The 23,673-nt window shown below is 56.1% G+C and overlaps 1 protein-coding gene across 3 annotated transcripts in view; it reads left to right on the top strand.

Moving 5' to 3' along the window:
• The first annotated feature begins 11,416 nt into the window (after window positions 1–11,416).
• The window catches only part of PCDH1 (protocadherin 1), a 105,491-nt gene continuing 93,234 nt past the window's right edge, over window positions 11,417–23,673 (top strand). For 2 of the 3 annotated variants that reach the window (XM_054985153.1, XM_054985155.1), the window contains exons 1-2: window positions 11,417–11,566; window positions 20,587–21,398. In XM_054985153.1, coding sequence (XP_054841128.1) covers window positions 11,503–11,566; window positions 20,587–21,398 — 876 coding nt within the window. In that variant the 5' untranslated portion in view covers window positions 11,417–11,502. Of the gene's footprint in view, window positions 11,567–12,124; window positions 12,180–20,586; window positions 21,399–23,673 lie in introns of those variants that run through there. The other variant, XM_054985154.1, reaches the window with a different exon arrangement.

Raw genomic sequence — 23,673 nt, 5'->3', positions numbered from 1 at the left:
CTCCGCTCCTGATCCCAGCTGTGTGAAGGTGGGGGATGGGCATTCCCACCTGCTCTGCACCTGATCTCATCTGGGTGGAGTCGCCAGGTAGGCATTGCCACCTGCTTCACTCCTGATCCCAGTTGGGTGAAGGGGGGTGGGCATTGCCATCTGTGGCTCTTCTCCTGACCCCTGCTGGGTGAAGGTGGGGACGGGCATTGCCACCAGCTGCTCTTCTGATCCCAACTGAGTGAAGACGGGGGGGGGGGGATTGCCACCTGCTCTGCTTCTGATTCCAGCTCGGTGAAGGCGGGGAGCAAGCATTGCTGCCTGCTCCACACCTGATCCTGGCCTGGGCTTCCTGCCGGGAAGCGGTCTCGGAGGGATGGGCTGCTTTTTCTGGGCTTCCCTCCATGACAGCACCCTCTGGAGGCACACCAGGGTAGGAAGTGAGTTGTCTGAACCACGCTTAGCCTTTATATAGTAGGATGTGTTCATAATGTTATGAACCAGGCAGCAAAGATGGTTCTACTTCTTTGTGGAAGTTTCATGCTTTAGTGGAGAAAGACAGCTCAAGAGACACTGATCTAACCATTCATCCATCATTCACCACCACAGTTCCTACTATGCATGCTTTATGCGCGGGGGGGGGGGGGGATCAGCCTGAAGATGGCAAAACAGTTAAAAGAGAACTAAAACATCTGAATAATTTCAGTCAGTCCAGAACAGAGGGCATTCAGAACCTACCGCAAGGAAAAGAGAGTGTTTGAGTCCACGTCAGCTGCCACAAGAATAACCCCTGATCAGGTGTAACAAAACCATCATGCTCGACCCCAAAGCGTCCGTGAAAAGAGCTGAGCGATTTTGACTTTAAGAAACAGTGATACTTTTGTGAGGGGGAGGGGCAGTAACTGACAAAGGCTTGTACAGACCTCCAGAAATTCTGTGACGACTGCAGCACCTGCCTTGATACGGCCGAGAGGTGGGCTGACAGGTGGGGATGCCCTGCCTAAACCTGGATAGGCAGCAGAGTGGACTTGGCTGCAGGTGAAGGGCGCTGCAGCCAGCCTTCAGGGTGACCTTCAGCGGCCCTGCTTCATCTTCACCTGCCTTAGCCCATAATCAAGGGCAACATGATCAGCCAGGCAAGGCACTGAATCCCTCCCACGCTACACACACACCTTGAAAGTAACAAGGAATGCTGGCACACAGCACACGAACTGATGGCTACAATGCAAGAACGGGACCCATCACAGTCCCCACACTGTTTGCAAGTGACATCGTTTTGTCAGCTGGGAACAAGCCCTCACCCTGCCCATGAGTTGTGCACCCTGAAGGATTTCGCCTTCGGACGCCTTTCATTGCGGCTGCAAGTGGACTGAAGGAGGTATGGGAAAGAGCAGCGCGGTGCATCTGGCAAGCGACCCTGCTTATGCCAGAGCGCCGTGCGCCCACTTCATTACCATCTCTCTCGAGCACTAACGACTCGTATCTGGTTCACGAACTGAAGAGTTTCTATGATGCACTGCTGCCTACTGAAGTAATCCAAGCTGACATTCAAATCTACACGTGCTCGTCAGCGACTTTCTGCTTGACCAGAAGCTGGAAGAAACTGCTTCCAAGAAGTTTACTGAGAAGGTGACGCCAGGTGCGTGTTTGTTTGTTATGGCAGATGACTGAGGAGACTGGGACCAGCACTTGTGCTGCGTGCAGCTGGCCGCTTCATCCTGTCAGCGTAAGTGTGCCGACAGCAAATAAAAGTCTCTGGAAAAAACAGCTCTTACTTCTGGGCTCATTTGGTCTGCGTATCAGGGATGCGTGTCACAACCTGGTGGCAAGACAAGATTCTACCCCAGTCTTTGAACTGGTCCTGGTGCAAAATACTGCGGAGGACTCGGAAGGTAATGATCCCTTGCTGAATCCACGCTGTGCCTGCTTCGGTGAAAGTCATTGATATGGGGGAAGTTTTCAGTGGAGTTGCATATTCAAGGTGGGGGAGATTTGGATGTTGTGGGACCACTCCAACACCATGATGACCGTTGCCTGCTGCTTCTTCACTATCCACGTCACTGGCCCTTACCACTCCGTCTGTCATTGCCGAGCTCTGCCAGAGCAGCCAGTGGCACTCTACACTGTGGCCATGTTCAATGAAGTTAAGGGAAGGCAAGCCTTCAAGATAGCTACCGCCAAAGGAAAGAGGAAATTAATTCGGTAGCAAGAGATGTCCAAGTAAGAGGTGGGGCTAGTCAAGGGGCATCCCAGTCAATTCTTCCTCCACACTGGCATGAAGATGGAACACTTCAGGAGTGAACTGGCTGCCCAGTCGCGCACCCCGTCTGGCAAGGCGGCGATGCAAAAGGAAAACCAGGGCTCCCTGGATACTGTCCTGGAGACTTTTGTTACCTGTGAAAGCAACTTTTCTGCTGACCCAAGCCTTTGTTCTTGATGATGCATTACTCCTTCATCCTCAGGCGTGGGTTCAACCTGGAATGTTTGCTCAAATCTGTGAGCCCCCACAAAGCAGCTGTCCTTTGCGAAGGCCACCAAAGGAGATGCACCGATCTTCTGCCAGTGCCTCTCATAGGTTCAGGGACTGCCACGTAGGTGCCGAGCACCTGGTGAAGCTGATACAGGATCAAAATGCGAGTGGAGATGCAGGACCTGTGGAGACGCCTCCCGACCCCACTGATCACGCCTCTCATGTCTGGAAACTCCTTCCCTAGGCAGGGGCATGACACCAGCGGCAGGATGGAGACAGGCACCCCACAGCCTCCTCTTGTGTGCAGTGACTGGGCACGATTCTACTGCAGCACCAGGCAAGGCAAAAACTACCCTTCAAGAATCCCCCAGGATGACAAAAAATGTTGCAAATGGACTGACATTGTCAAACATGCAGATTCCTCTCGGGGGGGGGAGGGATATGGCTGCGGCAGGGGAGGCTTTACTCCTAGTAATGTGGGGCAGTAAGAAGACTGACATGTGGGCAACAACTGTCCCCGTGGGACAGTGCACGCCCAGTGTGACCAAGCAGCTCTACGGCAGCAAGATGATGCTTCTTCCAAGTCTTTCATTGGGTTCCAGAACAGAGGGGTATGGAGGGCCATAGCCCTGGTGGGGAGAGCCTCAAGCCCCCGACTGCTCGCAAGGCAGAAACCTTCTGCACCTTGTCACATGCAATTGTTAGTCTGGCTGCAAGGAGGACCCCAAGTGTGCTTTGAGGGTTGCTTTGCCCACTTTCTCCACGAGCGGCTTCTGCATTGAACATCACTGTAGCAACCACTCACCTGTGGATATGAACCATCTTGGAGGGGGAGCGCTGTGAACAACACAAGCGCTGGCGGTTGACTCACCCAGTATAGTAAGATGATGCTGACAACCTTCTGATGCATGCGAACCAGCGACGCTGGCCTCTGTGAACAGCGAGAGAAATGGATGACTTTTCGTACAGTGAGACAGAGAATGTACAGAGCAGGAAAATGCATGGTTATAGTCCAATCATAGCACAACAGTAAAATTGGCGCTCAGCTTTCAGCTTGCTGGGACTCGTGCAATGCTATGCTTAGGAGCAAAATGTTGTTTTATTTTACTATTCATTGTAGGCACTTGAAACAGAAACTGGTACTTTAACAACAATAATGCTCAATTTGTTTTCCAAGTAAAAGTCGTTGCAAGGTCCACTGAAATTAACATTTGACCTAGACGTTTATAATAAAGAGCTGAAAATGGTGGGGTGTATGTTTTTGATAGCCACGATTAACATAAGGAAAGGAAGTCCCCCGAAATCCTACATTTTGAAGTCCTTTCCAAAATGGTCCTGCACAATTTTCTTATTATTTTGGGCACCGCATGCCCTGTTTGCCTCATTAGTTTCAGAGGTATGGGTGCTTTTAGTTAAACCATGAGAAATCTTCTATTTTCAAAAATGGCAATTTCCGCTAAGGTTTACCACACTTATCAAATAGTTTCAGTTTTAGATTCTGTATGTTTGGGTTGGGCCTAAAATTTTGCTGATTGTCCCAGATTAACCAGAAGATCCTTTCTGGATAACTGCGTGATTTAGAACACCCCTCCTGCAAGATGGCAGCAAGGCTCCTTGCTTCAAGCAAGACTCCTCCTGCCCCACTAGAGTAGCCAACTCTGGGTTGGTAAATGCCTGGAGATTTGGGGGTGCAGTAAGGTTGCCTGCTCCAGGTTGTGAAATTTCTGGAGATTTGGGGTGGAGTGTGGGAAGGGAGGAGGCTCAGCAAAGATGAGATGCTCTGCAAGGTAGAGTCCACCCTCGGAAGCTGCCATATTCTCCATCTGTGTAGTCTGGCGTTCAACTGAAATTTTGGGAGGCCCCATCAGAAGGTTGGCAACCGTTACCCCACCCCCGCCCTTTTGAAGTGAAAAGCAGGCGCCTTCCATGAAACAAAAGCGGGCAGCTGCCCCATCTGCAGATTTTATACACCATCAAGGAGTGTCGGACAAGGACACGGGAGAGCTAGGTTCAAACTCCCTCACCATAGAAGCTTGTTGGGTGCCCTTGGGCCAATCATGCTACCAGCCAGGGTGTTTTTTCTGGGACAAGAGGTGGTGGAACTCAGTGGGTTGCCCTCGGAGAAAATGGTCACATGGCTGGTGGTCCCGCCCCCTGATCTCCAGACAGAGGGGAGCTGAGATTGCCCTCCGCAACGCAAAGCGGCATGGAGGGCAATCTGAACTCCCCTCTGTCTGGAGATCAGGGGGCGGGGCCACCGGCCATGTGACCATTTTCAAGAGGTTCCGGAACTCCATTCCACTGCGTTCCAGCTGAAAAAAAGCCCTGCTGTCAGCCTAACTTAAGTTGCAGGATAGTTGTGAAGATAGAGAATGATGTAAGCCCCTTTGTGTCCCATTGGGGAGAATGGTGGTGTATAAATGAATGGGCCAGATGGGGTGCACCCTAGAGTGCTTTAAAGATCTTTCAAAAGAGCTTGCCGACCCTTGGTCACTCATCTTCCAGGCCTCTTAGAGGACAGGTGATGTGCCAGAAGACTGGAGGAAGGCAAATGTTATGCCAGTCTTTAAGAAGGGGAGGAAGGACAATCCAGGGAACTAGAGGCCAGCCAGCCTGACTTCTGTCCGAGGGAAGATACTGGAGCAGGTATTAAAGATGTTAATTTGCAAACATCTGATGGACAACATGTGATATGGGGAACTCAGCAGCGATTTGTTCCCAACAGGTCCTGCTAGACTAACTTCATCTCCTTCTATGACCCATTGACAGGCGTACTGGATCGCAGGAATGCCGTCAATGCAGTTTCTCTGGATTTCAGTAATGCATTTGACAAGGTTCCTCACAATGCAATTTAACATGGATAAGTGCTGGGTTCTCCACCTGGGTAACAAAAATGCAAAAAATGCATACTAGATGCTTCTGGATGGCAGTGTGTGTGAACAAGATCTTGGGATATGGGTGGATAGGAAGCTAAATATGAGCAGTCAGTGTGGTGCAGCAGCAAAAAAGGCAAATGCAGTCTTGGAGTATTTCAACAAAGGCATAACATCCAAATCACAGGATGTCATTGTCCCACTGTATACTGCATTGGTCAGGACCCACTTGGGAGTATTATGTGCAGTTCTGGAGGCCTCACTTCAAAAAGGATGTGGACAAATTGGAAGGGGCGCAGAGGAGAGTGAGGAGGACAATCAGGGGCCTGGAGACCAAGCCCTGCGAGGGGAGACTGAGGGAGCTGGGAATGTTCAGTCTGGAGGAGGTGGAGGGGAGACAGGGTTGCTCTCTTTACGTATTTGAAAGGCTGTCACTTTCAACAGGTTGCTGTTCCTGTTGGCAACACAGGATAGGACTTGAAACAGTGGGTTTAAGCAACAGTGGGGAAGGTACTGTCTGGACATTAGGGGAAACTTCTTTGCATTAAGAGCAATCCAGCAGTAGAATGAGCTGCCTGGGGATGTGTGTGTGGGGGGGTTCCCCCTCACTGGCAGTCTTCAAGGAGCAGCTGGACGAATACTTGTCCGAGATGCTGTAGGCTGTTCCGGCATTGGTCTCTAAGGCCCCTTTCAACTCTAGGATTGTATGAAATAAAACAAATAAAAATAAGAAGACAGATTCATGGGGCAGATCTCTTGCACAAACCCCACTGAAAAGGCCAGTCTTTTACTTCAGAGAGACTTTACAGGCTTTTGCAACTCTAGTTAATTGGTATGAAGAGCAGGGTTGGGTTTTTCTGCCGTAGACACCTGTCTTGGGTCTGGCCCTGCTGCAGAGAGAGGTGAAGCATCTAAACTGCGGAGTTGGGAGTACTTTGGGAAGGGCCCGCCATTGCAATGGGTTAGGTGGGGATCTCTTCTTTCTCTGGCACAGACCACGAGGTGGACGCAAGCTCTTGAGGAGTGTCTCTGGGTTAAACGGAACTCTGAGTAATAAACTGCACTGAGCCCTTACAAAACAAGACACAGACTGGAGAACAATTCTAGTCGAGTTCACCTGATTGGCTGAGCAAAGGAAAGGGGACGGCAGCTCTCTCCCCGCCAGGCCAGATCCTGAGCCCCTGTCTCATTAAGTCCTGCTCAGAAAATTAATTCTATTGGCTTGGATGTGTTGCTGTCAGTTGGACAGAAAGCTGGCTGAAGCACCTTGAATAAAAGGTAATGAGAAGTGTCAGCATTTCAAGAGGCGGGGAGGTGTCTGTTTGTGAACTGCTGTGATCTTATTTAACCACCTTCCCCTAATGATCTTGCAGAGAGAGTAAATAGTGCATTTAATGAGATTCAAAGATACTAAATTAGAGACGGTCCTGGGCACAGTATTCCCCTCCCCTCTTTCCTACCGGCCTTCTCATTACTGCCCCCCCTCCCACCCCTGTAGATTGGAAGAAGATGGAGTTAAGCAGCCCTTGGAGTACTGATGAAACCCACAACCTACATTTCAGCTAAAAACTGTGGTGGGGAGTTCCCAGGCCTTGTGCCTCCTCTGCCGCACCAAGCTTAGTCCTGGGGCCTGGAATAGCTTATTCCAGCTAGAGTAGACAGCCATGGACTGTATCCATCGACGGTCGGACTTGCTATTTTTCCAGCTACTCTCCACGCCAGTGGCTCTTAGATCCAGCAACCCACGCGCCTCCATTTTGATTGAAAGGCTTTCATGGACCCCCCCCCAAAGCCCCCCCCCCCACTGTTTTTGCCATACTCTGGTCAGCTCCTTTTAGAAGTGTGTGAGACAATCTGTGCCCGCCCTACAGGGGCCTCCGCCCACTCTCAATAGAGCAAGAACCACATCTACTGCGCTGTTTGCATTGTCTATCCCGCCCATGGTCTCCAAGATAGCCGACTGCACAGGGCCACAACTCCAAAGGCCCTGCCCCCCGTTCTAAGCAGTCTCACCCTTCTCCGGAAGGGACTCTTGGACTGGAAGCTGCAAGCAAATTCCTTATTGGTTAACAGAGGCGGGCTGAACAGGGGTGGGGGAAAGGGCTGGGGGAAATGTTCAGAGCAGCAGATGGAAACAGCAGCACACTAGCGTCACACAAAACCAGATCATCCAGTATTCAACTGAAAACCGCCCTTGGCTATTATTGTCTATTATTATTGCCTCTCCCTCCCTCCCTCCCTCCCTCTGTGGTGAAATCCTTTGCACTGGAAAATAAGAGTTAAACCCAGTTCAGTTTTAGGCCCAAAGAAACTGTGAAGGATCGTCCTGGCCCCACTCCACTAACCAGAGCTCTGAGAGGTGAGCGACTGGATTCTGGCTCCTTACGTGCCAACACTCTGAAGCGACCCAGAAGCTCAGCCTCTGTCCTTGGATAGCTCCTGCTCTACTCAAGAGGCGGAAGCCAATTCCACCTGGATCACCATTCCTAGGGAACTGAGAGGGCTCCTTGCCGTTCACCAGAAGGCCTGCCTTCCATCGAGGGACCCTGGAGTATAGTTGTGGACTTTCAGAGCTCCCCAAATGCCAGTTTGGGGAATGAAATCAATGCCATACCCACAGTCTCTGCTTGCAAACAGACACTGCTCCTCCCCTCTCCATCTGCATGCCAGAAATTTATCGAGTCTGAACTACACTCATATGCAAAGACAGTCCTGTAAATGGTAGAATTCCAAACAGAATTCTGTCCAACACTGAAAGTAGTTAGGAACCTTCTGAGCTGACAGTTATCCCAGTGCTTTACTGTCTGGTTTCATTTCTATAGGCAGGGAGAAAAGTGAGGAACTCAGCTTCCATGTGCCTGACAGGGATGTTATCCAATCAGAGCAATTTGCTAATCTTTTTACTAAAAAGGATTGTCCCGATTGGCATTTCTGTGCACAGTATTTCTATTTTCTGCTCATTGTTCCACCGCTCCTCTGGGGCCCAGGCAAGGAGGGGGAGAAATCAGCGGCAGTAAAGGCTCAGCTCACCTCTGCCAATAAGCCTGTATGTTTTCAGACCTGTGTTTTTTAGCAGCAGTGCTGCCCTGGGGGAACTGACACACACATCCTCCTCTGAAGTGGGGTATATTTTTAAAAAATGGCAGGAGGATGCGTGAGGGGAGCTCATCTTGTCCCCCCCCCGCCCCCCTTGCTTCCCTACACTCCGCTGTTTGAAGTGGGGTTTCTCTCAGCCAGACTCCGATGCAGGAAATGAGCTGAAAGAAATGGACGGTGGTCAGCTGTCCGTGTGTGCTGCCTGTCGGAAGGTACCTGGCCTGAGGCTTGCTTCAATGTTTGTGTTCACATTTCCTCCTGCTGTGGCGCCACAGCCTTTCTCTTGGGCCCTTCGACCAGCGCCTCTTCCTTTGATTATACTTGAGGACACATGCTAGGTGGGGAAGAGGCAAGGTGCAAATGAATGCCCCGAAGAGACAGTAGATGCGTGGCCCTTCCCCGCCTGTCTTCTTCTGTTCTGTCAGAGAGCTTTGCTCTCAGGGCCGGCCCCCAATGCCAAGCTGTAAGGAGAAGGGAGAGGAGTCAGCTGGAATGCCTGGGGGGGGAGTTTGTTTGAAGAGCAACAAGCCCAACTGAACAGCGCCACAGGGAGGGAAGGGATCCAAAGGGGACCAAGGCCGTGGGCCAGAATCTGGCCATCAGAAAACTGGAGCCTGAAGGATGTAAGCAAGACAGCGGCACCTTTCTTGGAGATGTCTTGCTGCGGTGGGGAGCCAGCCCCCAGGACCCGGCAACAGGGATGTCTGAGGAGGAGATGCTGTGGCCACCCCCCCCCCCCCACGATGGCTTCCTCGGGGGAGCAGCGGCTGGTCACCTGCAGCCGCAGGCCAGAAACACCAGCGGGGGGGGGGGGGGTGCCTGCAGCCTGTGGGTGCTGCAAAGACAGGCCCCCCCCCGCTGGCGGCCTCCCCTTCTCCCCCCCCACCCCCAATGCAGAGCCCGGCCTTCGCAGGGGCCGAGACAAGCTGCCCGTGTTTGCTTATTTTTGTTATTTTTGAGAGGATATTTTAGCGCGGAACGCATTCCCTCCGGTTGCCATGGCAGCCATGACAGGGGTTATATACCGTGAGAAAAATACCAAAATTAATGAGCGAGGGGAAGCGCAGCGGAGAGGAAAACAAGGTTAAAAAAAGAGTTAAACCCGTCAGAAGAGCCACCCCGCGGGCGAGAGCAGCAGCCGGGGGCACCTTTCCGGGAAGGGACACCCGCCAGGCCCCGACCCCGAGCGGGGGCCCCGCCAGGCCCGGCGCCTGGCTCGCGCTCCTCGCCCGTCGGGAAGATGCTGCGGGGCGACCGGCCGCCTCTCCCTCCGGGGCCCGGCGAGGGCGCTGGCCACGGGGCTCAAGGCGAAGCGCCCGCCCGGCGCTGCGCCTCCTCTTCGCCCGCGAGAGCCCAGGCCGGGCCCCTCGGCCGCACAAGGCGGGCGGGCGGGCGTCTCGGGACAGGCTCTCCGGGCCCGCCGCGCGTTTCGCTTCTCGCCTTCGCAGAGACGCCTCGGATGCGCTCCTCGCGCGGGCCGCCCTCTCCCGGCAAGGCCCGCCGCCCCGGGAGCCGCTCCCCGCCCGCCGAGGCACAGCCAGGCCGGCCCGCGCCCGCGCCCCCGCCCGGGTGCCCCAGAGCCGCCGAGGGCCAGGCGGGCCCCGCGCTGCTTTGCCTCCTTTCCGCCAAGGCAGCAGAGCGCAAGGGGCAGGCGGGCAGGGGGCTCCCGCCCCCGCCGCACGAGCCCCGGAGCCGCAGGGCGGGCGCACTCCCAGGCCAGGGGCGGCACCTCCTTCCCAGGGCCGGCAAGCCAGGCAGGGGGCGCCGGCCAGGCCTCCTCTCTCCTCGGGGCTTTGTCCGAGCCCCGGGCGGGCGCGCAGGGCAGCCTTTGCTGAGCCTCCGGGAGGAGCCCGAGGCCCTCGCGCAGCCAACCGTGGGGGAAAGGCGGCGGCAGGGGGCGGGCGCGAAAGGAGCGCAGGCCCTGCGGGGCCGCCCGGGTTGGCAGCTGCAGCGGGCAGCATTCGGGGCCAGCAGCGGGCCCTTCCCGCCCGCCCCGGCTCCACGGCAGGAGCTGCCACGAGACGGCGCGCCCGCGGGCACCACGCGCCCTCGGGGGGGGCAGGTCAGCCGCCCACGGGGACTCTTCCACCCCCCCCCCCCGGGCACGAGGGAGGCCGGCCCGCTGCAGCCCCCCCCCCCCCCGTGCCGTGTTCGCGGCTGCGTTCAGCTTCGGGGCGCCGAGAAAGCACAGGAAGGAGCCGGGGAGCGGGCAGGCGGGCGGCCAGGGCAGCTCTCCAGCCGCGGGATCGCTGAGCAGGAGCAGCCGCCGCTCTGGCTTGGGAAGGCCGTGGCAGGGCTGGTGCCCTTCCCGGCGACGAGGCGGCCTCTAGCTGGAGCTGCGCGGAGAGCCGAGCCGGGAGGCGGCGCAACAGGTGGGGGCGCGCCCGGATCCTGCCCGGCCCCGCCGCCGAACAGGTGCCCTCGCCGCCCCGGCGAGCCCGAGCATCCGCGGGGCCGTCCCCGCGGGCGAAGGGGCCGGCCAAGGTCAGGGCCGGAGGGCGACCTTGGGGAGCGGCCTCGGCTCGCCCCTAGCGGCGGCGCCCGAGCGGGGAGCAGCGGGGCTCCGCCTGCTCCGAGCCGGCCGCCGGCGGGTGCGAGCGCGCGATCTCGTGGGCGCCCGTGCTCGCCGCGGCGGAGAGCAGCGGCAGCGGCAGCAGCAGCCCCGGCCGGCCAGCGTTGAGTGGCCGGAAAGGCGGCCGGGTGGGCGAGCTGCGTGCCCGGCGCCCTGCCCGAGGAGGCGTCCTGGGCGCGGCGGCGTGGCTCGGCCCGGCCCGGCTCGGCGCTGCAGCAGCAGCAGCAGCAGCTGCCCGGGCGGCTGGCTGGCGCAGGCTGCGCGAGGCGCCGGAGCTCCACCTCTCCCTCCCCTGGCAGCGGCGGCGGGGGCGGGCGGGGCGGGCGAGGGGGAGGGGGCCTGCCGGGCGGGCGGGCGGCGCTGCCTCTGCACAGCCCTCGCCTCACACACGCCGCCAGACGCGCTCGGGCTCGGACACCGCGCGCTCGCCGCCCCGCGCCCGCCGCCGCCAGCCCGGCCCGGCCCGGCCCGGCCCAGCCGCTCGGCGCTGCCTGCCGGAGGAGATGCCTGCCGAGGAGCGGCGCGCGGGGAGCCGGCCGCGGGCGCCGCCGGGCTGCCGCCCCTTCAGTAAGCAGAGCTGCTGCGTCGGAATGCCGGCTCGGCTCGGCTGGCCGGCCGGGGCCCCTTCCGCGGGCGGGGCGGGCCGGGGGGCGCCGGGGCGGCTTGGGGGACGCTCCCCCTGCTCGCGGGCATCGCAGCCGCTGTGCGCGCCCCCGCGCCGCGGTGCAGCGCCCGCCTGGCCGGCTGCGGCCACTTGTTGGGCGGGCGGGCGCGGCGCTGGCGGAGCCCCCAGCCCAGGGCGTGGAGCCGGGCTCGGGCTCCGGGTCGCCCCCGCCGCGGGCCAGCCTGCCGAGTTTCGTGCGTGCAAGCGCGGGGGGGGGGGCAGAGCCGCGCAAGCCTCGCCGTGCGCGCGCGGCCGCGTGCCTGTGCGCGCGCGCGCGGGCTGGCTTTCGAGGGCTGCGCTTGCGAGCGAGGAGCGCCGGAGCCGGGCTCGGGCCGGGGGGAGCGGGCGCCGTGCTGCGAGCCCTCCCTGGCCGCCGCCGCCGCCGCCGCCTTCGGGCCCCTGCAGCGCCGTGGCTGGCGATGGGCTCCCGCGGGCAGGCGGGCAGGCTCCGGGGGGGCGTGAAGAGTCGCGCGGAGGGTCTTGGCCGCGGGAGGTGCGCCGTGGCGGTGGCCCCGGGTGAGTCTCGGGCGGCGGGGGGAGACGGGGCCGAGGGGCGCTCGTGCCCGGGCGGGTGTGGAGGACCCTTGCCGGGGGTCTTGGGTGAGAATTCTTGGTGGGTGCACATGGCTGGCGGAGCTTCTCTCGCAAGGTGCCCGTGCCCAGCAGGAACATGCAGTATGATGTGGGCAGTGGGAGGAGGGCGGGGTGTGGGGCTGCCGGTGGCCCTGGGGCTAAAGGCGGGAGAGGGGGCATGCTGCGAATGCGCAGGAGCGCGCCGGAGCCTGCTGGGGGCAGAGGGGCCCTCGGTGCTGTGCCTAGAAGCGAAGGAGGATGTGCCGGGCGTGCGCTGTGCGCGAGGGGAGCATCGTGCTTTGACTCTTGGGCAGAAGACTGGTGCTGTTTCATCTGGGCGAGCGCCTCTGAACTCTGCCCACCCGAGGCTTGGAGATAATGTAATGCCGGGATCTGCTGGGGGGAGGGGCTTTGCTAAGTCCCCTTTGCAGCTGGTGGTTCTGTGATCTGGACGGGGAGGCAGATTACGCCAGTTTGATTTTCCTCTGTCCATTTGTGGTCGCTGTAAATTCCCAGCGTTTTAGCCGATGTACTCCGCAGCCTGCACTTTCTCCTTTCCCCAGAGCTAGTGCTGTGCATTTCCTATTAAGACAGCAATCCTAAGTGGTGCTGTTCATCCCACTCAAATCAATTCAATGGGGCTTACGCCCAAGGAGCTGTTCTTAGGGTGGCACTAGAAGAAGCCTTTGTGTAACCCCCGATCATTAAAACAAACTGGACTCTCATTCCAGCATGCTAATGGTCAAGAGCGGCGAGTCAATCAGTCTTGGCTTTCAGCTCCAGTGTGAACTGGGCGCTTGCTCTTCGAAGGGCTCGTCAGCTCTTCCTTTGCTTCACTGAGAGCTCCTGGCTGTGCATTGCTAGCCAGAGAGCCCGGGATGTATCCTGAGGATTCTGCACGATGCTTTCAGTTGATGCACAATTCTAGACTTCTAGCACATTCCGTGCCTTGGCAGGGGAGTTGGCGGTTGGATGCTGTTGCTGTGCGTTGGGGATCCCGAGGAGTTCCAAAATGTGCAGCTCGCAGAAATCTGCACTGCTGTCTGTGACATCTTAAGGGTGATCTTCTGTAGCGTGTGAAATTCAAAACTTGTGCAATGTGCGGCTTGCCTACTCCTGCAGGTAGAATGGCTTGTGGCAGTAGCCAGCTATCAGAGCAGGGGGACCTTAAGCACTGTCCGTGTTTTTATTTGTGCTGCCGTGTTTAGATTGATCTGAGTTAAGAATTAGTCCCTTAAAACCAATTTTAAGAAGAGGAGGAAAGAGATTCAAGATCAGTGAATCAGCAGGCTTTTGTCTTGGTAGGCCCTAAAAAACTCTGTGAACAAGCCCTTGGAAAAAGTCAGTCCTGAGACAAACCACAACTGGAGCATAAAGAGGTTCAGGCAAAGGGCCCTGCACAGATGCGACTCTAGTCTCATAGCACTATAGAAGCCGGTGTTGGCATGTGTCACATTAGATTGTTGAGCTGCAGTTCTTGATGTTGGCCTGTTCTCTTTCTCTGGATGCAATATTGTTTCTCTAAGAACGGCATGGAGGCATTGTACAGGTGCATTGCTGAGCATCTACAGGTCCACTGCAGAGACTTGGACGTGAAATGGACACGTGTGCTCGGGTGACATAGGGATACACATAGGGGAGGGAGTTGTATGGATTACATGCATGTTCCTAGGATGAGGACCGGCACATTTCTCATAGGAAAAAGCGGCGCAGAAACCAAATGTGATGCGTCTCTTGTGTATCTCATGTTCCCTCCCAGTGCCCGCCTGTAAGCATATGCCAAGCATGGTAGACACACATTCTTACAAGTCTGAATTTATTTGCTGTCGCTCAACCTCTAGACATGAAGAGATGGCAAACAGGGCTGCATCTGTCATATTGACTGTCACAGTCTAGAAGATGCAACTCATTGGCTTATCTTTTGGATGTATCAAAGCTAGGCTAGTTTGTATAGGGTTCCTAGGACAGAGACGAGTGGGGTCGGCTCACTCCTTTCCTATTAGGGCCGGTCCAAGATGTGGCAGAAAGTTCAGGTGGTGACTCCATCTTCGACATCACCCTGGAGCCCAGACCACGTGGCAGTTCTTCCTGGAAGTGGGAGCTGTGCAGCCCCCATCTTACTTCCTTGTGTTGCGGCCCCCTGTGGTGACACAATGCAGTGAATATTCTCTGGTACACCAGGTAATAAAATGTAAACTCTCAAAAGGAATCTTACTAAGGGGGTATTATTACACTGATGTAGTTGTCTGGCTCTGGCTTGGCCGTGGTATCTGTTCCTTTTAGTACAGGATATTCTACGACTCTCTTAGCTGTTGGGAGTTGCTCACCTTCTGTATTCTGGATTTTTAACGGTCGGTAAGATGAACTCTGCGTTTAATCGAGGGTTCTTGCTTTTGAACTGGCCGAGTTTTGAAGTATCAGATACTAATTACAGGGCGTTTCTGCAAGCTGCTAAATGTTGCATTGCATAACATCCATTGAGAGATTCTTGCCTATCACTGAGTCACAAATCTCTTCTATGTTCCTTTCCTTCTCCTATTCCATTTATCTACCTTGCTGTTCGCTCCCCTCTTGCCGTCCATCCAGATGTTACCTCTGTTGTTTATAGAAAATTCACTTACTTGAATTCTTATGCAGTCCACAGTAGTAGCACTCACAATCAAGGCAGATTGATTTAAACCAAGGCTATACTGTGAACAATCATGCATACTAACAAGGTGCTGTAACAATTAAAGCGACATCCCAAAGTTTACAACTTTACACAACCTGGGAGTCTAATCCGATACCTTTGGGGAAGCAATGCACATGCCTTTTGCTCTGTAGGAATTATTCTATACAGAGGCAGAGATGTCTGTTGGGCTACCTCTGCAGCCCTTATGCATTCCGGGGAACTCCGCAAGATTGCTCATGGTCGAAATGCTCTGAATGCGTATTTGGAAGTCCCAGGGCACAAAGCAGGACTTACCGCTCAATCCTGTGCGTTTTTGTTACTGAGAAGTCTCCAGAACATTTCAGAAGCAAGACTGGGCCAAATAGTGATATTCTGGAAAATAAATGTCCCTGATAGTTAATCAGTAAAGTCATAGATCTATTCTCCTTGAGTTGGTGGAGTTAAGCTGGGGTATAAATATTTTAAATAAATCCATAAAATTAAAATTTGAGAAGAATGCAAAGTGGAGAGCTCAGTGTGAATAAAATAGACTCCCCCACCCAGTGGGCCCAGTGAACAATTCATGGGGGTATCAGGGGTACCATCTCCTGGTTCCCCATCTTCATGGCCCTTGAGAAGGCTGGAGAGGTGGGTGTTGTATGCCAAGATTTGGGGATTTTGTGGCGCAGAGCAGGAAATGTGGAGGTTCAGTGCTCCTTGGCTGTGATGTGCACTTGTGCGTGTCCCTTGTTCAAGAGGCACAGCAGAAGCCGTGTGACTCATCTCAAGGGATGACAGACGGAACAGAGGAACGGGCTGAGCTGAGACAGAAAATAGAAAACTGGAAGAGACCCACTTGGATGTCGAATGTCTGCCCTGGCCCGCATGGCTCCTCTGCTCTGTTTGCAGATGTAGGGAATCAGAAAGCGCTCTCAAATGGCCAGTCTTTGCAAAATGTCCTTTGTTTATATTGAGGGATCAGAGAACAGAAATGCAAGTTGTGCGGGCAGCAGCTTCCCGGATACTTGTGGGGTGTACGTTCTGCACCAGCCCCCGCAATTACCCCTGGGCAGCTCTGTCTTCTAAGAGGAAGTGCTGGAGGGGCTGGATTAGCAGAATGAGTCCTGTCCCAAGCCGTGGAGGCCCAGCGTCTCCCACTCGGTCACAGGGGCACCATCCGCCGGGTGCAATGGATGGGAACTGCTGGCTTCAGTGGACCTTGCGCAGGAGGTCTTCCTGGCAGATGGCGTGTCCTGTGGCTCAGATCGGTTTCCTGTTCTGCTGCATCCAAATTCCACTGGCTGAAGCAGCCCCCCCCCCCCCCCACACACACACACCCTTTTCCTGCCTCTGTCGGTTGTGTGTCTGTTGATACAAGGTGGAGGTGTGCTAGAGCAAGCCTTTGGAATATTGGTTTTAAGCCACAGGTGGCTTGAGACATACCGTCTAGGTGAGGTGGATGTATTTCGAGTAGGAGCAGGAGGGGGGATGGGGCGCTGCGAGGCAGGTGAGTGAGATGGGAGGGAGTCGCCTGTTCCTTGCTGGGAGGTGCCCTGGGGACAGGAAGTGAGCGCTGGGGAGGTTTGGGGGCAGTGTAAACAGCTTGCGGTGTAAACAGGATGGGGCCTGAATGGCCCTTGCGGAAGGAAGGCACTTTGTTTGGAGGCTGCAGGGGAGGGCCTGGAGGGCAGCAGGTGGTGGGAGGGTGTACAGGGCTGGAATTAGGGCCTTGTGCAGCAGGCAGTGAAGGTGTGTTGGGATGGGGTTGGGTTCTGACATTATTTTACATTGCAGTTGAGTTATTTATGTATAGTACCTGAACATTTGGGAAGTACTTGTACTTAAAAAAAAATGCTGCCCTGTGAGTAAGCAGGGCTCCAGAAGGTTTTTAGCTGCCTTGTCTAACCAGTTAAATGAATGCTGCAGGTCTGGTACCCAAGGCACAGCGCCCTGTTAGCATTCAGTAAGATGAGGGAGAGACTTCAGTCGGCTACAATGGCAGTGAATGAATGCAGTGGCAGTGTGTGTGTGTAAAGTGCCGTTAAGTCACAACTGACTTATAGCGACCCCTGCTGGGGATTTTGAGGCGAGTGGGAAGCAGAGGGGGTTTGCCAGAGCCTTCCTCTGCAGCGTCTCTCTTGGTGATCCCCCATCCCAGCACTGACCCTGCTTAGCTTCCGAGATCTGATTGGATCATTTAATTTAATGTATTGGATTTATACTCCGCCCTCCCCACATCAGCGGGCTCAGGGCGCGGCCTTTCCGCCTGATCAGTGGTGTGCCGGTGTGAATTGATGGCAGCCCATTTTCATTCCAAGGAGCCTGAATTATGGTCAGCCTTGGATGGATTTTTGAAAGCTCTTTTTGGGTTCCAGATCAATATAATGAAAGATAAAAGGGGAGCTGTTAGACTATACCCTTCACTTACAATTTAACAAGAGAATACAACTCTTATCTTGCACTTACAACTTTTTCTAAAGGTACTGTTAAGTTTAGAAAATGTACATTTTCGTTTGACGTTCATGACTGTGAGTAGTTATCTAGCAAGACAGCACATTTCTCTTTGTGGTTCTAGCAGGGCTTTCTTTCAGCAGGAACACGGGGGAACGGAGTTCCAGCACCTCTTGAAAATGGTCACATGGCTGGTGGCCCCGACCCCTGATCTCCAGACAGAGGGGAGTTGAGATTGCCCTCCTCAGCGGCGCGGAGGCCAATCTAAACTCCCCTCTGTCTGGAGATCAGGGCGCAGGGCCACCAGCCATGTGACCATTTTCTCCGAGGGCAACCCACTGAGTTCCACCACCTCTTTTCCCAGAAAAAAATCCCTGGGTTCTAGTGTTAAGAAGCCAGACCAGTTGCCTGTTTCAAGCAGTGGCCAGTGTTGCAAGGTGTTGGAGTGTGCTCTGAGTTCTTTAGCACATATTGATTGGGAAGCTGGTGTAACCAGGGTTAGCGACTGCTGGAAGGGTGTCTCCAGCTAGCCAGGGAGGTGCTTATTTCCACCTCGTTCAGCGAATAGAAAATGTGCTGTGCTTCACAGGTACTTGAATTGGAGGAGAGGTTCAGCTGAGCCGCGTTGAGTAATTTGCACTTCCCAGCAATACCGTGTCAAGATTACTTAGTCCACAGTGAGGTGTGGTGTGCCATTTAGCAAAGAGCATTCCATTTGAGTGAATGTCGCTTCACGACTCTCGTTTTTGCTCCCACAACTTCCTCTGTAAAATGGAGCAAGGACAGTGCCGTGTTTGCTGCTGTGACACTCCCAGACTAGAAAGGGGAAAATAAGGCATGGGCAAGAACTGAGGGGAATAGAATTCAGTCTGCAGCCACCAGTCGCATGACTGCTCGTGCGCAGCAATGTCGTGAGCTCTGTGCAGCGCCTCTGTCCGTGAAGTTGCTCTGGAAGCTCAGGCTGTAGGATGAGCCATGCTTCAGCTGTGGCAACCCTCCCAGGTTGGTTATATTAATGAGTTGGGGGGGGGGATCGTTGCATTGGTCCATTGCTCCCCCCTTCCACTTTTCTTTCTAGTAATTGAAGACAGTGGCTTTGGGGGGAAACCAGTTTGTCACCAGATCAGAACCACAGTTTTGGTTTGGAGCCAAGAGAAGAAACCACGGTTTGGGATTCTGGTACGGTTTGCCCTCACAGTGACGGGTTTTAATTACTGAGCTGTCTGTGGGGCAGGGGACTTCTGCGCTGAAGCCCTCCCGGCTTGTTCAGGTAATGACAGACCACAGCTAGTGTCATCTGAGCTGTACTAAATGGAGGCTCCGGCAGGGAGAGTAATCGGGCTAACTGGACAGAGATTTACTTTCCCCTCTAAACGGTAGCCCAGGGAATAGAGTGGGTTTGGCAACTGACCTGCGTTCAAGGACATGAACAATAACCCGGTGGGTCAGCCTCTGCCTGTATGAACAGCTGCTGTATTGCAGAGGCTAAGAGATGGAGCTGTAAGCCAAGCAGTGCCACGTCTGAACCCTGTACGTGCCATGAACCCACTAGGCAAGCTTAGATGATAACATGGACCTGCTTCACAAGATTGTTGTGAAGTGTATTGAAATAATACACGAAACCCTTAGAAGTGCTGTGCCAGTGCCAGAGATGCCGCGCCTGTCAACATCCACTCCAGAGCTTTCCCTCCTTACTTGATGCCCTGAAAGGTGGGCGAAGGGAATGTAAGCCAGGGAAGAAATCACACTGCGGAGGGAGAGGGTCATGGTGGACAAAGCGGCATCAGTGCCTGAAGTGGGGAAGCAAAGTGATTCCCTCCCCCCCCCCCAGTGTCTCTGATGGGGGAGCTGGTGGGCTCCGTGTGCAGCTGGTGGCACGAAGGTGGGCGGCGTCCTTAGGACATGCGTGTGGGGCGGGAACTCTCTTCCCAGGCAGGAGTGCCAGCTTGCTCCTGCTAACCAATGGGTGACAGGGGGAGGTGGCTGGTGCTGGGGGGGGGAGCCTTCTGTTCAGGTGTGCAGCAGCATGAAGATGTCCCTTCCAGGTGTCCAGGAGACGGATGTCTTGTCAAGGGCAAGGCCACTGGCCAGCTGAGGGGCGGCAGGGAGTGCTGCGGGGGGCCGGGGGGGGGCAGAGGATCTACCGCCTCCAACAGGGAGCTGCAAGGGACAGCCCTGCCTTCTGAAGGCACCGGGGGCGGGGGGCGGGGGGCGGGAATGCCACAAGTGGCTGGCCTGGCGTCCGGCCTCTCCTCTTGGCTACATGCGCTTTCCCTTCTTCCCTTTCTGGAGTCTTCTGTCTCTTTGGGTCCCCCTGTGCTGGGTGCGAGTTCTGATTCCCTTTTAGAGAATGAAGCCGGCTGCTGTTTCTCAGGAGGGAATAAGTGACACCTGGATTGGTGGTTCCGGAAGCTTGTAGGCCCTCCTTTCTGCCTATATGAGGCCTTAAGGTGGCTGACATATGCTGCTTAAAGCATTATAACAAATGGAAATTAAAATAGACAATAAAATCAATTAAAGAATAGAAATTAGAAGAAACTCCAGAAAGCGCACTCTAGTAGTTTGCCCAGGCTGGCCCCGGCTGCCCGTGTGCCAGGAGCTCTGCCGTTGCTCCGCCCGCCACTCCACAGGGGGCTCACAGTGCCACCTTCCCGGAGGGGCCTTTTAGCAATTCATTGTCTACTTAATTTACTAATTTTGTGTCTCATGGTAGGCAACATGCGAAGGACTTTTGTGGTGCTGTGTAGGATGTATGTGGGCATGTGTGTGCATTTGTCTGTGTGTGAGAGGGGAAGTGTGTAATAAGGAAGTGAGTGTGCTTGCTTAGGGGTTTGCCGGTGACTTTTTCTGAAAAGCAAAAGCCTCCCGTAGATCAGTTCACCTTTGTCCCTGAGACGGGGCCGCCTGGCTTGCTGCCGGCAGGGCCTTTGCAGACGGACTCCTCCCTCTCTGCCTCTCTGCCAGGGGTTGCAAACCTTCCTGGTATGACTAAGGTGCAGAGCAGCGGGAGGTGACAGGCAGGCGGGGCCAAGATGGTATCGGGGCTGGGGTTATTATTGCTCAGGCACTCGAAGGCTGGAACAGCTCACCTGTCCCCAGGAGGCAGCTGGGCCCAGGCCAGTGCTTTCCTGCTTTGCTGAGAACCCAGCCGTAGCCCTGAGCCTCCAACTTGCTGCTGTGGAGAAGGATCCGGGCGGGCAGCGAGCAGTGCTCTTCCTCACAGCCTCCTCTCTCTCTGCTTTCTTTCAGCCCTGCCGCGCTTCGGCATGCAGCAGCTGGCTTCGTGCCTGGGCCTGTGGCTCTTCCTCCAGCTCCCCTGCCTGGGCTCTGGGACACGGGTGGTATACAAGGTGCAGGAAGAGCAGCCGCCCAACACCCTCATCGGCAGCTTGGCAGCAGACTACGGCTTCCCGGACATGGGGCACTTGTATAAGCTGGAGGTGGGGGCCCCCTACCTGCGTGTGGACGGCAAGACGGGCGACATCTACACCACCGAGACCTCCATCGACCGGGAGAGCCTGCGGGAGTGCCAGCAGCTCTTTCCTGGGGACCCCTGCTTCCTCGAGTTCGAAGTCTCTATCACGGACCTGCTGAGTAACAGCCCGCGCCTGCTGGAGGGACAGATCGAGGTGCTGGATATCAACGACAACACCCCCAACTTCGCCTCCCCCGTCATCACCCTGGCTATCCCTGAAAACACCAATATCGGGTCTCTCTTCCCCATCCCCCTGGCCATGGACCGCGACACTGGCGCCAACGGGGTTGCTTCCTATGAGCTGATGCCTGGTTCGGATGCCCAGAAGCTTTTTGGCTTGCAGGTGGCCGAGGACCAAGACGAGAAGCAGCCGCAATTGATTGTCATGGGGAACCTGGACCGGGAGCAGTCCGAGTCCTATGACCTCACCATCAAAGTGCAGGACGGGGGCAGCCCCCCGCGGGCCAGCAGTGCCCTGCTGCGCATCACCATCCTGGACATGAATGACAACCCGCCCAAGTTCGAGAAGCCCCTGTATGAGGCAGAGCTGTCAGAGAACAGCCCCATGGGTCACTCCGTGCTGCAGGTGAGCCTCTTCTTGGCAGGACCCGTAAAGCCCTGTGTGCCCCACCGCAGCCTGCTAAGTTGGAAAGGGTGCTGCTGGGTCCTGCTGGGGGTGGGGGTGGGGGTGGGGGTGGGGGCTGGCCAGGGAGGTACGGTGCTGCCTTCTGCAGGTAAATCCTGATATTTGGCAAGACAGAAAGGGGAAAGGGTGTGGGAGACTTCGACGTGGAGTGGCCAGGGCTTTCAGATTGGACAGAAGGCCTGCTGGTGTTGGCAGAGGGGTGGGGGAAGATGTTTGGTGGGGGGGCTCCGGCTCAGACTCGGGCCGTCCTACACGCTGGTTGGACACATCCCTGGCCGGACTGTACAGGTTCCACACACAGGTGGCGAATCTCAGGACAATCCCACCACAAGAAAGTCCCTTCATGTAGAAGCCAAGCACGTGTGTAGTTATTTATTCATTAGAAATATACCTTCTAGGACTCTCACCTGGTAGGTTCTGAGGCAGCTTCAATTAAAGCGGTTATAAATAATCACGAATGGAACAGCCAGCTAGCAGCAGCCAGGCTCTTCCGTGACCACCCCGGGCAAACTCTGCCTGATGCGTGAAGCTAGCTGGAGGAGGCGGGGAGCCCGGCTGGCACGTAGGCTGCAGCCAGCCCTTGGACAGTGGCCGATACGGGGCCTGAAGCTGAAGGGGGGGGGTGGCTGGCAGGGAGGGTGTGTGTGTGTGTGTGTGTGTGTGCTTCAGGGGGTGAGTGGTTTTGAGGCTGGGCACAGGCAGAGGGGGCCTGCGAGGCTTGTCCGGCACTGATACCAACTGCCTGGAAACCATGAGCGCCATGCGTGCAGCTGAGCCCTGGACCCCTCTTGCCAGCGGAGGGAGCAGGCCCTCCCTCGTGCGGGGAGAGCAGGGGGTGATGCCTGCTTATCAGCAGTGGCCTGTTTTAATAAGGGGTTCTCCTCTGTTGGCTTCTTCTGCTGTGGCTTTTACATAATCTCGTTTCGCTCTTGTGCAGCTGCAGCTGATAAGGCTGCAGCCCAGACCCCTTGTGTGTGTGTGTGTGGTGTGCCGCGGCCACCCCATTGTCTTGCTGCTGCCTGCTGAGCAGGGAAGAAAAAGGCTTTCCCACTTTGGGGGGAGGGGGTGGAGAAGGTGAAGTTTGCATTTTAACAGCCATCTATCCTGACTGGCAGGACACCAGGTAAGAGGGGTGAGTGTGCAGAGAAGAACGTGGTAGAAAAGCCCATGCAGGGCAGCCTTTTCCAAGAGCAAGGGAGGGGGGATTTTTGGAGCAAGGGAGGGCTTGGAGGAGCAAGTCACCAGAGGCTAGCCTGGATGCGGGGGGAGGGCGTTGCTTTGCTTGTTTGCAGCCTCTGTCCACGTGGTGCCTTGCTCTCTGGCTAACTGCTAACTGCTGTGAGGATATTTATCATTTAAATGGCACTTTGCACATGTGCACAGCACCTTGTCTCCCTATCCCTTGCAGCAGCTTGGCCAAGAAGGCCAGCATTGTTCCCCCCCCCCCCCAGGCTGCCGCTCCTCTTTGGTTCCTGTTGCAGTTCCGCTCCCCTTATCTTGGATTCCTTCCCCAGCAACCCAGGTTGCTAATGCAGCCCTCGTTTGCCCTGGACTGAATTAGAAGGAGAGCGTTTCCGGCCCTTTCTCCTTGCTCTGGGGGTGGCTCTTGCGGATGGTTCGTTGAGACGAGGAAAGGGGATCCCGATATAAGAACTAGCCAGATGGGCCAGGGCGGGCTCCTCAGCTTCGATCAGGGACCAGCCTCCGTGGGTTGGAGGAAAAGCTGCCTTTAAGGCCCTGCGTGGCCCTCAGCGATGGGTGGCCCTTGGCTGGCAAGCCGGCTCCCATCCTCTTGCAGGGAGTCTGGTGCCCCAGGCAAGAGTGTGCCAGTTGCAGAAGGGGCTAAGACAGGCTGAGGCAGGGGGCAGGGGGCAGAGCCAGCACAGAAGAAGAAGCCCTCCTCTCCCTCTGAGGCCACTGGGCAGGGGAGGGGGAGGGGAGGCCCAGTGGAGGGGGCCAGGGAAGCCTGACCACTCGTGCCGGCAAAGGGGCTCAGCAGTTTCCTAGGCAAGAACAGGCCGGCCTCTTCCTCCTCCCTGGCGCCTACCACTCGGAGACCTCTGGAGGAGCTGGCTGTCCCCCCCCGCCCCCCCGCCCCCTGCCCCCGGGTAGGCCTCGCCACAAGCCATCTGGAGGGACAGGAGGGGCCGGCACTTGTTTGGAGCTCCCTTTTGATCCCAGCAGTGGAAGAATTAGGTCAGAGTAGCCAGCCCCG

Source organism: Eublepharis macularius, chromosome 7 (assembly GCF_028583425.1).
Source record: "Eublepharis macularius isolate TG4126 chromosome 7, MPM_Emac_v1.0, whole genome shotgun sequence".
In the NCBI taxonomy this organism is placed as follows: Eukaryota; Metazoa; Chordata; class Lepidosauria; order Squamata; family Eublepharidae; genus Eublepharis; species Eublepharis macularius.
Note: the sequence above shows the minus strand (reverse complement) of the source record. Positions and strands in the feature narration are given on the sequence as shown.